The sequence below is a fragment of the Tetrao urogallus genome (genome assembly GCF_951394365.1).
Source record: "Tetrao urogallus genome assembly, chromosome: 18".
Lineage (NCBI taxonomy): Eukaryota > Metazoa > Chordata > Aves > Galliformes > Phasianidae > Tetrao > Tetrao urogallus.
The window spans coordinates 9,602,543-9,616,306 of record NC_136831.1 but is presented as its reverse complement, the minus strand read 5'-3'; the positions used below and the strand labels follow the sequence as shown (position 1 = coordinate 9,616,306).

The 13,764-nt window shown below is 48.8% G+C and overlaps 1 protein-coding gene across 1 annotated transcript in view; it reads left to right on the top strand.

Moving 5' to 3' along the window:
- DNAH9 (dynein axonemal heavy chain 9) overlaps positions 1–13,764 on the top strand; it is a gene marked incomplete at both ends in the record, with an annotated part of 190,321 nt that overhangs the window by 100,825 nt on the left and 75,732 nt on the right. The window contains 3 exons of the mRNA XM_079544232.1: positions 676–936; positions 4,776–5,201; positions 7,444–7,563. Of these exons, the coding sequence (XP_079400358.1) occupies positions 676–936; positions 4,776–5,201; positions 7,444–7,563 (807 nt within the window). The remainder of the gene's footprint in view (positions 1–675; positions 937–4,775; positions 5,202–7,443; positions 7,564–13,764) is intronic.

Here is a 13,764-nt window from a genome sequence, read left to right as displayed (position 1 = left end):
CATGAGAGCAGATCAGAGGGGGACAGTCCCCTCCCTGCCCACTGCTGGCCTTCTGCTGATGCAGCCCAGGGTGCTGTTGGCCTTCTGATTTGCACGTGCATTCTGCTGGCTCATATCAAGGTTTTCATCCACCAGAATACAATCTAACAATGGCTGTTGCATTGATAGGTGGATGGAAGCTGTGTGAATTTGGCTTTATAATAAGAGCAGCTGAAGTGATCTGGTGAAGCTTCTGTGTTGTGAAAAAATAATCCCAAGAAGAGGAATATGCCCAATATGAGGGCTTTTGCTTGCTTCCTAGTGAATCCTCCTCAAAGCAACATTTGCCTCTAGCCAGTTCCCCAGCAGAGGCAGTGAGCAGGGCTGGGACAACATCCTTAGCAGTAAATCCTTCTGGTTCTGATTCCTTCCCTACAGGGTTCCTGCTAGCGGCCTGCTGTGGCCTGTACACCATGCACATGGGTTCTCCATCCCCTACATGAGAAACCAGGAGTGAAGCAGAACTGCAATGTCCTGCTGACAAACAGTAGTGCTTTTCTGAACTCCCAGGGCATTGCTTGCTTTATACATGGTCCCTCCATACTGTTAGCTATTGCTGGGCCCCCTCAAGTGGGACAGGGTGGGGGAAGCAGGGTGCTGAGCAGCTGTGCACCCACATGTACTTCTTTCCCCCAGGTGGATGACCTGAAGGCCAAGCTGGCAGCCCAGGAAGCGGAACTGAAGCAGAAGAATGAGGATGCCGATAAGCTGATTCAGGTGGTGGGTGTGGAGACGGAGAAAGTGAGCAGGGAGAAGGCAGCTGCAGATGAAGAGGAACAGAAAGTGGCACTCATCACCCAGGAGGTCCAGCAGAGACAGAAGGACTGTGAGGAAGACTTGGCCAAAGCTGAGCCTGCCTTGGCAGCTGCCCAGGCTGCTCTGAACACCCTCAACAAGGTAAGGCTGGGACTCCCATAGAAAGCTGGCATCTCTGCAGTAGGAGTCTGTCACTGGTTTTGGGGTGTTGTGTTGATCCTGCTTTCACTTCCTTCCTGGGTTGTGTATACTTTATCCAGAGGCTGCTCCAGTTGACCTTCAGCCATGGCCATACAGGGGCAGGAGGACCTGGGGGTGGGTTCCTTGTATGCAGCTTTTCTCCGCTAGCTGACTCCACTGCTCATCTTCCTGACCCATGAGGAAGGGAAATTGTTCTGCTGTCCCTATCAGGTCCCAGAGAAGAGGCTATATGCCCGGCTTCATAACCGTTGCAGAATCTGTGAAGTTTTGAGAGAGAGAGCAAAAGCAGTGTTTGCTCTGGGTGTTACTACGCGAGCACGCAATCAGCCCAGTGGGAGCTGGGTGCCACTCACAGCACCACTGAGGCCGACTTGATGTCCATCTGCTTGGAGCCTTTTCCCCAGCACACAGCTGTGTAGCAGGGACTGACGGCTTTGCACAAGCAGCTGCCAGGCCAGCCCCACAGGTTGGTGTTCACACTGGTGGTGAATGTGGGCATCCTCTGAGTCCCCACGTGGCCCAACTTTGGAAAGCAGCTTGTGATGGGAGGGCTCATATCTCCCTGTCATATGGACAAAACAGTGTGAGCTTAGGGGCTGGCCTGGTCTTTTCCACCTGACTGCAGGTGTGGGACAGGATTCCTCCTGCCCTCTGTTCACCTAAGGCGTTTCTCAGGCCTTGCTGAGCACGGCTGCATGGCCCTGTAGGTGCACTCACGGCTTGGCTTCCTGCTTGATACAAAAAGGGCTGGTGCTGAAGCCTCACTGGGTCTCTGCTGGGTTTATCCAGAGAGAGCTGTGAGCAAGCAGTCTTTGGGTGAAACGGCTCTTGGTGGGGCCATGCGTTCCTGCGGACAGGACCACTTCAAAGGGCGAAGCCACCGGGGAAATCAGTAACCGGGAGATGGCCTCCTGCAGTCAGAGATGTTCCAAAGCGATTGATTTAAGGAAGGATTTACTTTGAGAAGACTTTTACAATTAGAGTGGTCTGGAAGTTCCTATTTTGCAGCCCTGCACTGAGGCGTACCCCGGCAACACACTCTTGCCATTGGTCTCCTGGCTGCAGTGAAAGCAGCACCCGGAGCAGCAAGCTCCTGCTGCTCAGCAGGCAGAGAAATGGCTGTGCACCAGGTGCAGCCAGAAACTCAGAGTTATTTGCCAGATCAGAATGGCTCAGTCATGCCTCAAGTCATAGCGCTGCTTTAGAGGAAAACAAAATGAGTCACCAGGAATGGGTTTCCAAAGCGATGATGTCTCCCCAGAGGTGGAGCAGAGTGGCGCAGCGGAAGCGTGCTGGGCCCATAACCCAGAGGTCGATGGATCGAAACCATCCTCTGCTAAGCTTTTGTGTGATGGTTGGACCAGGTGATCATCTCCAGCCTTTCTGCTTCTGTGTGGCTTTGCAGCGGGGATGTTGTGACTTTCACTGCTGGAATACAGGGGTCTTGTCTGCATCCTTCAGGTTTCATGTTGGGTTTGCTGGTTATTTTTCTAGACACCTGCAAGCAGCATTAGCAGAGCTCTCTAAGCCAAAAGCAACTGCAGGTTTGTTCAAACGGAAGCTGCTGCAGCCTCTCATACATCCCTGCAGTTTAGTGGTCACAGCTCCTGCAGGGCCTGGTGGCAGTGTGACTGAGGCAAAGTGCGAGGCAATTTAAGGTATCTCTATCTGTATGCTAAATAAAAAGTTCTGACTTGCATGCTTTCATGCTGCCTCTCCTGTCCTGAGCAGTCCGGAACCCAACATGGGGCTCAAACCCACGACCCTGGGATTAACAGTCCCATGCTCTACCCACTGGACTATGAAAGTGACTTGTGTATGTGAATATAAATAGCAATTAAGATATTTATCACATGGACCATGATGAATGCCATGTAGAAGTTATTGTAGGCCCAGCAGAGAGAGCACCTGCAAAATCAGAAATGCACATCCATACATGATACTGTGTTTGAAAACATGGGAAAACAGGTTGTAGAGGAAAGAAAAAAGCCCTTTTGCCTCTCGTAGTGCTGTTTGCTTGTGCCATGGGCATGCCTGGGTTCTTCCTCAGCACCCACATCCTGTAGGCCCTGGAACACAGGACACGGGACTTCACGGTCCGTGCAGCCCCCTCTCCTGTTTTGGGGTGATGATGGCATACCCACCTCAGGACTGCCTTCCCCCCCGTGGGTCTCTGTTAGGCACAGTGCAGCTCTCCACGAGGAGACAGCAGCCGTGCTGCAGAGATGGGTGGGCAGCTTGGAAGGGTGCTCGGCCAGTGCTGCCCAGCGTTTGCAGGGATGATGATGAGCCAAAGACAGTGACAGTATCAAAAGCAGTGACTCTCCTCCAAGTTGTGTGCAAGGAGTATCCCCCAGGATGGTCGAGAGACTTCCAGGGATGCCACAGTGGTCAGTGTTTCTGAGGCAGGCAGCGCTTGGTGCAAGCATCCTCACTCCAATTCCCATCCTGCAGGTGTGCCAACGCATGGAGGAAGAATTCAGAGCAATGTATTGAGTTGTCCTGCTGTGGAAATGCTCACTTCTTGGTAAAAAAAGCAGCAGTACCGGCTCAGCATCCCATTACCAGGGAGACAGAGGTTGAACAAGGACTGATGTCAAAGCCATCCTTGCCACCCCAAGCACCAGAGCGCTGCCTGTATCCAGCCAAGCAGGGATTTGGGATAGAGGAGAGCTTTTTGTGGCGTTCTCTGTGCCCACAGTCAGCTCCATGTCACTAAGCACGTTAATTAGAGATGTTTTATACCACAAGTGCATGCAGCTCCCAAGGGTCTGTCTCTGTCAGCTTGATTATTAACAAAAGCTAGCAGCAAGCAGAGACAGCGCGCTTGGTGACAGCTTTGTAGCTGACACCTTTCTCCTGAAAACAAATGCTCAGAGGTACCACACTTGCTTCAGTAGGCAAACCGGTGGAAGCAGAACATCAGAGAATGCAGATTAGAAGTTATTGAGAGCTGGTTTAAACAGGAACTACAGAAATTCACAGATTTTTCTTAAACGGGTATTGATTCTAGCCCTTGTCCTTGTTTCGGCTGCAGCCTGGGATCTGAGAACAGCAAATTCACCTGTGCTGTTTTTTTCCATGCAAAAGCTGATTTGTGTGTGCACAGAGAGAGGATTTAAGTGTTAGCAGGGTTTTGTGCTTAGGTCAAGATTTGACCTGCCTGCTGTTAAGGATGCACTGAAACTGCCTGGCTTGGCAGCAGGGAAGGTCAAGCATGCCTCCAGGAATCAGCCCGTCCCTTCTGAGAGCCAAGCAGCTCTCTCATGCGGGGACTGCTCTGCTAAAGAGCACTGGTTGAAGTACCTGGACTGGGGCTGTGTGATGGAGACACTGCTGCATGCAAACCGTAATGTGTGAGTGTCTCTGGCATGGGGAGAAGCTGAGCATCAAGGGAGCATGAGCTGCCCTGCAAGGCAGTCTTAGAGGGGCTGGAGACTGCTATATAGAGGTCGTTATCTGGAAAGGTTTCACTTGGCCTTATCCCATTCTACCAGGAGTTCACAAAGCCCCTTTCTGCAGAGCCCTGGGCTCAGGGAAGGGTTGGGCGTGCGGGGAGGGAGAGTGTGCTGTGCTGGTCCTGGGTGGGAAGCCAGGAGCTGAGTGTGGGAGTGGAGCACATGCCATAAACATGCACAGTGGTTATTGAGAGGCAGTAACTTTCAGGTGGAGCAAAGCCCATTTATCAGGTCAGTACCTCAGGTGCTTGAGTATATTAGCAGTGAAACAAACAGAAAACCCATTTGTTTTTGTCTAACGACTTCGTTTTCCCTTTTCAGAAGAACCTGACAGAACTGAAATCCTTCGGGTCGCCACCTCCAGCCGTCAGCAATGTCACTGCTGCCGTGATGGTGCTGATGGCTCCGGGAGGAAAGATTCCCAAGGACAGGAGCTGGAAGGCAGCGAGAGCCACCATGGCCAGGGTGGATGGGTTCCTGGACTCCTTGATCAAGTTCGACAAGGAGAACATCCACGAGAACTGCCTCAAAGCCCTCCAGCCTTATTTAGAGGATCCCGAGTTCAAACCTGAATTCGTTACCACCAAGTCCTACGCGGCAGCCGGCCTCTGCTCGTGGGTGGTGAATATCGTGCGCTTCCATGAGGTGTTCTGCGACGTGGAGCCCAAGAGGCAGGCCCTGAGCAGAGCCAACGCTGAGCTGGCGGCCGCCCAGGACAGGCTGGCCAGCATCAAGGCCAAAATTGCAGTAAGTATGGAAGAGCGCAGCAAGCCGTGCCGTGGGCTCGCCTGTGCCTGGGACCCATCACTGCTTTGAGGAGCAATCCTCTGCTTTGGGGAAAGCTGCTTCTCTTTCCTCATGTATTTTTAAACGGGTGGATCTGAGGGTTGAGCAGGTTGTAGGGCTTTTATCTCTCTTTTATTGCAGCTTTTTGCATTTCATCCCCAGGCTCCACTCCTGCTTGTGCCTTAATAGGATGGCTAGTTATTAATTCTTATTATTCCTATCTAACTTTTAAGATGTGATTTGGCTCTACTTAGAAGTCCTCAGAAAACTTGTTATCTCAGAGCAGTGAGAGGTCTGGTGTGCTGTGCAGGGGCAGGGAGCAGGGCTGGCAGCTGGCTCTGGCCAGCAGATGCTCTGCAGGATGAAGACTCTTCCAGCTGAGTCTGCTCATTTGTTCCAGCCAGCAGTCTTTGCATCATCCTCAGCTTAAGAATAGAAAGGCATCACTGAATAGGTGAAATCACTGTGTGATTGTAAGTGGGTTCTACAGAGAGCAGCTGCTCCAAAAACCTGTTTTGCTATCCAAATCCCTGGCCGGTGCCTGCTTGTAGCAACGTGTGGAAGCAGGCACGGGGGCACACTGTAGAACCTGCCTTTCCAAAGTGCTGTGGATCTGGGATCCCTCGTGGTGATGGGTGGGTCCTCCATGGCTGTGCCTTTGTACTAACAGCAGGAATCCCCTTTCAGAACCAAAGTGCGTTGTCAGCAGGGCTGCCAAATTTCTTTCCATAAGTTATGTCAGCTTGGGATGTGCCCCTGGGGCAGCACGGTGTCATACACACCTCTTCCCCAGCACATCTTCATTATAAGAAGTATCCAACTCTCTTGCTGCCTCCTAGGACTGCTTATTCTTGAAGTGTTTGCTGCACTTTTAATTAGAAGTATTTAAAAAAAATTCTGCAGAGCACTCCAGCAGCCTCCTCCTGCTGCAGATACACGTACAGCACCCAGTCAGAGGTGGGTTTTTAGAGGTCTCCTTTTCCCATCTCAGCTGTGAAGTAAGGTGCTACGGAACTGTTTGTTCCATCATTCAGTCTATTTCCAAAGCCTTAATGCTAGCTATTATTGCTACTTCATTTTTTTTAAAGAGGCAGTATTATGGTGTGCAGGATGGCTCTCTCTGGGGTTTTGTGGTCCTCTGCTGGCGCACACGTTGGTGTTACTGTGCTGTGCCTGGTGGGCCATTGCAGAGTGATTGGTTCCTTGTGGCTCCTAGATGTTCTTTTATCAGATCACGCATCTGTAATAGGGTTTTATGTGTATGTGAATATATATATAAATGCACATACATTTATATGCATGCAGAGATATAAACTTTTTGTGTTATTAACTCCAAGGCAGAGAAAAGACCACTCTGTATTTTCCAAGATACTGGAGAGCTACAGATATCCCCCAAATAATCCTTTTTCATTTTCAAGTTTGTTTCTAGTGCATAGCTCAAGGAGTGTTCAAGTGATTTACAGGCAGTTAGCCTTAAGCATTTTGCACTGGGTGCAGATGAGATCAATAATTGCTTCTGCTTCTCTTATCAGAAGCCAGAGGCTCCCAGTCCTTTTGGGAGCTGCTGACTTGTTTGAGACTGAAGTGTAAGCAGTGCTGTCCAAGCCAAAGGCCCTTCTTTAGTGGCACGGGGGTATTTCAGGTGGTTTGGGCTCTTTGCGCCCCATCCCAGCCCTGAAGTGCTTTGCAGCCCACCCAAACACGTGCTGGTCCCAGGTAACGCGTGCAGGACACGCCGTGCAGCAGATGCAGCTTGGAGATGGCTCCAGCACACCTCCAGCTCTTCGAGGAGCCCCCGAGGGTTTGGAGCAACAGCTTGAGGCCAGCAGAGCCTTGGTCTGCAACCAAAGTGGCTGCAGCATCGGGAACCACAGAATTCTCTTTTCTCAGCTGCCTTGTTTCTCACCTGTAGTGTTGGCCATCGGCACCATTTGGCCTATCTTTCCCAGTGCACATTGACACCAGGGCAGAGCCAGTGGATGAATGCCTTTTTGTGTTGTCTCTGCCCTGTGCAGATGACAAAGCAGTGGGGAGCAGCTGTTGAAGCTGCAGAGCTCACCAGTGCTCTGTGCTTCATCCCAGGTGCCAGCCAGGCTGTGTGCAGTGTGGTGGAGTGTGGTGGAGTGTGGTTCTCCCTGCCTGCAGGCTGCAGTAGGAGTTTCCTTAAGGTTGCTGTTATTTTTCCCCCTTTTTTCCTATGCAGCGCCTCAACGAGAACCTGGGAAAGCTGACAGCCAAGTTTGAGAAGGCCACTTCTGACAAACTCAAGTGTCAGCAAGAAGCTGAAGCTACAGCATGTACCATCACTCTTGCAAACTGGCTGGTGAGTGGCAGCAGATGGGAGTTGGCAGCGGCATCAATGGGAGACGTCAGGTGCTGCTGAGATGCCGGCCGTGCGCGCAGTGCTTCACAGCCTCTAATCTTTATGGAATGCGTCACATTTCCTGCGCTGCAGCAAGTTTTCAGTAATGAAAAGGAATTTGCATTGGCTGTTTTCATAGATTGGAGTAGGCAGTGCGTGTGCTTAAAGAGCTGCTGTGCACTCTTCGCTGTTCTCGTGTCCTTTTCGTGATTTAATTGCGTGATCAAGTATTAATGGGACCAAAACTGTGCAGCACAGAGATATATGGTAAAAAGAAAAGTGGCAATATAGGAGAAGCTTTGCAGGTTTTGAAGTGACAAAAAGATAATGGTGAAAAGCTCTGAAAAAGCAGTGCATGTCCCTGTTATCAGTCCATCAGGGTGCATCACCGGCTGTTGTATCTTCACTGTGTGCAGCCTCCAGTCCTGTGCTGGGCGATGCCCTTGTCACTGCCTCAAGATACAAGATAACGGCTTCTGCTCCTACTCTGCTGCTGGCTGGGGCCCCAGCTTTGTGCTCCCTCATGCTTTGCATTTTAGGTTCTGTTCTGGCTGTGTGGTGCACGGAGATGGGGCTTCAGGAGGTGGTCCCACAGGCAGAGGGGCTGGAGCTGCAGTGCCAGAGGTGGCTGTGGTCCATGAAATGTTTGGCCCTGTCCTGACAGCCCAGTCCTTGTGAGGATACTGAAGGAGAGGATGCTCCCTGCTCAGAGCAGAGGAGATGCTGCATTCAAACCACTCTCCTGAGAGAGTCTGGGCCCATGTCCTCAAGAGAGCATCCCGCCTGGTCTGCACGTGTTCAGGGCTGCAAGTTGCTCTCAGTCTCTTGTAGGAGCGGCTGCTGCTGGTGAGGTCAGTGGCAGCTTAGAATACAAAAGTATTTCTAGAAGTGCTGCTGGATGCAGGTGTCTCTGCTTGTTCTACCAGCCTGCGGCTGTGCTGGTCAATGCTTTGTATATAAATGGTCCTCTATCCCACTGCGGTGAGAAAGAGGAATAGAGGCAAATGATTGAAGCATTGCACTGTGCTGGATTCTGCTTGCTGCTCTCACACCTTCTTAGGTGACCTTCAGCAAATTGCCTTAGCCTGGATTTCAGGTGAGTTTCCACAGGCACTTGAATGCTCTCAGAAAACTGCACAGCTCCCCCACCTGCACACTTTGGTAGTGGTAAACGTGAAAAACAAAGAGCAAACAAACAAAACACGCTTTGTTCTTTAATCTGCATGTGCCTCCATGGGAAGCAGGCACACAGCGCTGCTGTGGCACAGGCACTGCTTTGCAGTCAGGGCTGTGATGTGCTTAGATAGAGGGGTCAAAGCAAACAGCAGATAAGTCCCTTCCTGTGCTGATGGAGATCTCTTTCATGCAGCCACAGAAGGAGTTTTATGCTTTCATGTTCTTCAGGTTAAATCTCGCTGAATGCTTTCAAAACCTTTAATTAAAACAGGAAAGTGGCTTTTTTGTTCGAAAGAGCTGTTTCTATTTCTGGAGGGATTTTGCAGGATGAGTATTTCCCTGTGTCTTTCCACAGCCTAACGAAATCCTGTTTAATGTGATGCAGAGATGGATCATGGCTCTGAGTCATGTCAGAGTCAGTAAATACAAGGTACAAGAAGAAAGTGTTTTGAGGAAGAGAAACAGAAATAGTGGTTTCAGTTCTTTTCATAGAAATATATATGCACGTGTGCATGTTTTACACTGAATGTGGCTTAATTGCACCTCCATTAGTAGCACTGTAACAAACAGCCTGATTTCTTATGGATGCATCCATGCTTAGAATGTGAATTTGTGGCTTAAAACATGATATCTTCATTGAGGTACAACTGCAGTGTGGTGGTGAGGGAAAACTGTGCTTCTTTTTGAGGGCTTAGCTATGTTTGCAAAGTTGTCCTTGAATAACAAAATGAGCAACTGCTTTAACGAGATGTATTGTCACTCGAGAGATGTGTGGTTCCATGGTTTTATGCTTTAGCAATTTCCTCTAAAAGAGTGTGTCCCAACCTGAAATCAAGACAAGACATTGGCATACATTTAGAAAACCTTCCTTTGGTTGAGGTTGAGGTTTTTGTGTTGATGTCTGCCTGTTCCTGGTCTGCTAGCACTGGGTTTGTGTTGTGGGCTGTGTAGTCTCAGACAAGTAACAGCTGTAGGAATGCATTTGCATTTGAGCACGTTCATTAGCTCACTAATTAGCTGGGACTCCTCACAGGCTCACGGGCAGCACCTGCACATAAGCAGAGCTGGGTCAAATGATCTGCTGGTGCTGGACTCTATCCTTTGTTGGTGAGTGACTCAACACGGCTCCCCTTTGTTTGGGTACACGGCTGACGATTCATTTTGTGTAACAGTTCAATTGCTTTCTCTTCAAAGTCTCTCTGCTTTCCTCTCCAAGTGCTCTGGTGGCTGATTTTGGAAAGAGCCCTTTTGCTGCCAGACCTTTGTGAAAAGCACGGTTGCAGACTTGGAAATCTTGAAGCTGTTACAGCAATTCAGAGGTGGTGTGCAAGTAAACCCTGTTTCCCTTTGGTGTTGTGTGAACAAACAGAAGCACTGTGCAGCCCGTCTGCTTCCCAGGTGGGAACGTGGGTCCTTCCTATGGTTCCATCAGGCTCTTACAAATGGAAAGTGTTTCAGTGATGGAGTTCTGTGTCTTACTTGAAGATCATCTTAGAGAAGCAAACGAAATACTAACAGGAGAAATGAGGATGCTTTCACATGTGTGTGTGAGCATCACGGTAGAAGAGGGTGTTGCTATTTTGGGGCAGATAAAGGACACTGCTGGGCTTCAGGCTTTCTGCTTTTAATTGTGATCATTATTTTTCAGCCCTACCAGTCCCTGCTGATGTTCCTAAGCCATTTTCATTTAGATTAAATTTGGACTTCTACTCAAATGCTGTACATTGCCGTAGCAGGGACCACGATCTGTCAAAATCCTCCTGTGCCTGCAGAGATGATGGCCAGGGAAATGAACTTGGAAAGTGGTTTTGCTCCGCTTTTGGGAGTGTGGAGACCTTCTTCCAACTGCACGTACAACTGAGATGAGCTGAGTTAACTTCATTTTCTCCATAGTCTGCTAATGGCATCTTTCCCAGCCTGTGCCAGGGTGCCTGTCCCTCCCGCAGCATCAGGTTGAAAATCACTTTTCCTTTCCTCCTTAGGGAAAGCAGAGCCAGGCAGAAGCAAATCTCTGTTCCTGCCTCTAGCATCATATGAAACTGGAGCATCGTGTGAGCGGTGCAGTCTTTGCTGCAGAGGAAGAAGGCAGCGAGTTTGCTGTTCATCAGCCTCGCTGTGCTGGGTGAATATTTCAGTATGACAGTCACAAATGCTGAGAACAGATAGGAGACTGAGTCTGAAGGAGGCCAGTGTGAACCCTAGGCTTCTGTAAAGAAAAGGAAGATGAGTTGGGTCTGTTTGCATTATGGCTTTGCCAGGGGATGAATATGTGCACAAACCCTGTGGAGGCTCTGCTGCTTCTCCAAAGAGTGCACAGTCTAGAAACAAGTGCAGCTGCAAACAAGGGAATTGAAACAGGTATCTGTCCCATTCAGAGTCTGATGCTGGAGTGTCTCTAAATACAAAGATTTGGAAAGAGCTTTGAGTCATGCTCTCCTAATGCTGCAAATAAAGCTCGTAAATGATCTTTCTGCCTCTCCCTCCATCTCTTTACCCAATGCAACCGAGCCAGAAAAGCTAGAAGGACTTCACAGCCTCCATGGTGGTGTGTGAGGCCCAGGGGCAGTGCATTCTGCAGAGGCTCCCTGGGTCCCTCCAAGCAGTGGCTGCCTGCTGGGGAGCGGCGGGAGCAGAGGTCAGCAAGGGAGTGCTGAGCACAGCTGCCAGTGCAGGAGAGCAGGTCGTGTCAGAGCCAATGCCAGTAACTGTTTTTAAAGACCTGGTTAGAAAGCACAGCTTGCTCCTGCAGCTGTCAAAAATGGATCTGTTTTGCAGTGCATGTGAGGAATTTGGATCCCAGGTTACTGTTGGGCAATGCATACCTTCTCTCTCATTTCTGGCTTTGATCTTGGAATAGATCCTGACAGCTCTTGCTGATATGTGTTTCATTTGACATCCACAATGTGTCATCTATGTGACGGGACAAGAATTATCCTCCTAGACTTGAAACAAATGTATTTGAGGTAGTATGAAGAAGAAATCTAAGTTTACACAGGCAGTGGTTGCTTTGGATTGAAAAATGTACCAATGAGTGAAGACAAGACACACTTTTAAGGTGCCCTGATTTTAGTTTGGCATCTCAGGAACTATAGGTGATGTAGGGACGATGATCCAAGGGACCAGGGAATGTCTAGGGGCCTATGGACCAGAAAAGGGGGAGGCTGATGGTGACGTTTGTAAGTGAAGATATGCTGACGTGACAGATGAGATCTAGTGATGACAAATGCAAAATATTGCATCCAGGGAAAATGAACCCTAATCATGCATTTACATTGATAGGTCTTAATTGCACTGTTGTCACTCACATAAGAGCTCTTGTGGAGAGTTCTCAGAAGCAGCAGTCTAGCACATGTCTGGGGGCAGCAAGGCGAACCAAGCGTTAGGAATTGGTGGGAACAATTAGGAAACAAAAGTCAAATAATGATTCTATCAATCCAAATCTGTGGTGTGCCTCCATCTTGTGTGCTCAGCACAAACAGGCTGGCCTGTCAAAAGGCTGCAGATAACCTAGAGAGGGTACAGGGAAGTACGTAGCATTGTCATTTCCATACACAAAATGGTTGGGGAGGAAATGATTAGGACTCTTCATTTTGGAAAAAAGAGGGTGGAGAGATGGATGTGACAGAAGCCAGTAACATTGTGAACGGTACTGAGAAGATGAATAGGGAATGACTGTTCACTATCCCTCATTACCAAAGAGCTACAGGTAATCAAATAAGATGAAAAGAATCCAAATGACTTCTAGGATCTGATGTAGAGGACACCTGAGATTTCTTAAAGATATTAAAATTTACGAGACTTAATGAAGGCAACCAGGACAGTAAAAAAATCACCTCAGGAAGATAATTAGGAGTAGGTAGAGAGTCTACGAGTTTTGCAAGATCAGATGATAAAGAATTCTTCTTAGAGGTGGAGAATCAAGGGAGCTGTGTGAGAACTTACCTTGAGGAGACTGGAGGAAGGACCTGGGGGTAATTCATCTATAGAAATGTGGCTGCACGTGGTAACGTGGTAAGGTTGGAAAGCACTTGAGACTGTTTGTTGAGGCTTTGGCCTGCAAGTGTTGTAGTCCTGAGAAGGACTACTGTGATCCCAAATGCATCAAGAGCAGACTTTCTTTCAAGGCTTAGGGAGTGCGAGGCCAGCAGTGCGAGATGGAGAAAGGCAGCGTGGAAAGCCTGGTCTTTGTGAGCAGGATGGTGGTTCATGCTGATGAAAGAGGAGCTCAGCTGGAACAGGTTTAGGGATAGCTCTGAAATATAATAATGGGTCAAAGAAAATGGTCAGCCTCCTTCTGCTCCTGCTGGGATCGGCAGTTTTCATGGGATTCTTAGAGATTTGTCAAGGTAGGAAAACCACCAGAGGGATTTTTGCTGATTTCTTTTGGTTCTTGTTGTTGGTCAGATTATTCATAAACAGTCTGAAAAAGGTGGTGTCTAAGCAGGTTGCACAGATTGTCTAAAATACGAATGCAGTAGTGGTGAAAAGTACAAAGAACTGTAAAAATGATACCCAGTGATGGAGATGTGAAGTGCTGGGAACATAAATGCAAAGTGATGCTGAGCTGGTTATTGTCGTTCAGGAATTTGTGGTTGGAGACCTTGCACATAGCAGGGGGGTTGAGACTGGGTGATCATTGTGGTCCATTTCAACTCAGGCCATTTTGTGGTTCTGTGATTGAATTAAACAGTGGAGCTCAGAGTTCTGTGAGCGTGCGAGCTCTGTGCTCCCATGGGGGAAAGAAATAACACCCAAAACCTGAGCTGAAATTGGATGTTAGCAATTATCAGGAAAAGAACAAAACGGAAAAAAACAAAAAAGTCACGCTCTGAACTATGTAAATCCATTCCAAATAAATCCTGAGCATGAAGCTACACCTCCAGCCCCTCTGCTGTACCTGAAAGGATGAAGTGGAATAGGAAATGATGCAGGGAAAGTAACAACAAAAAGAAACCGGAGGATAAAGATTACATCATTCGGTAAAGA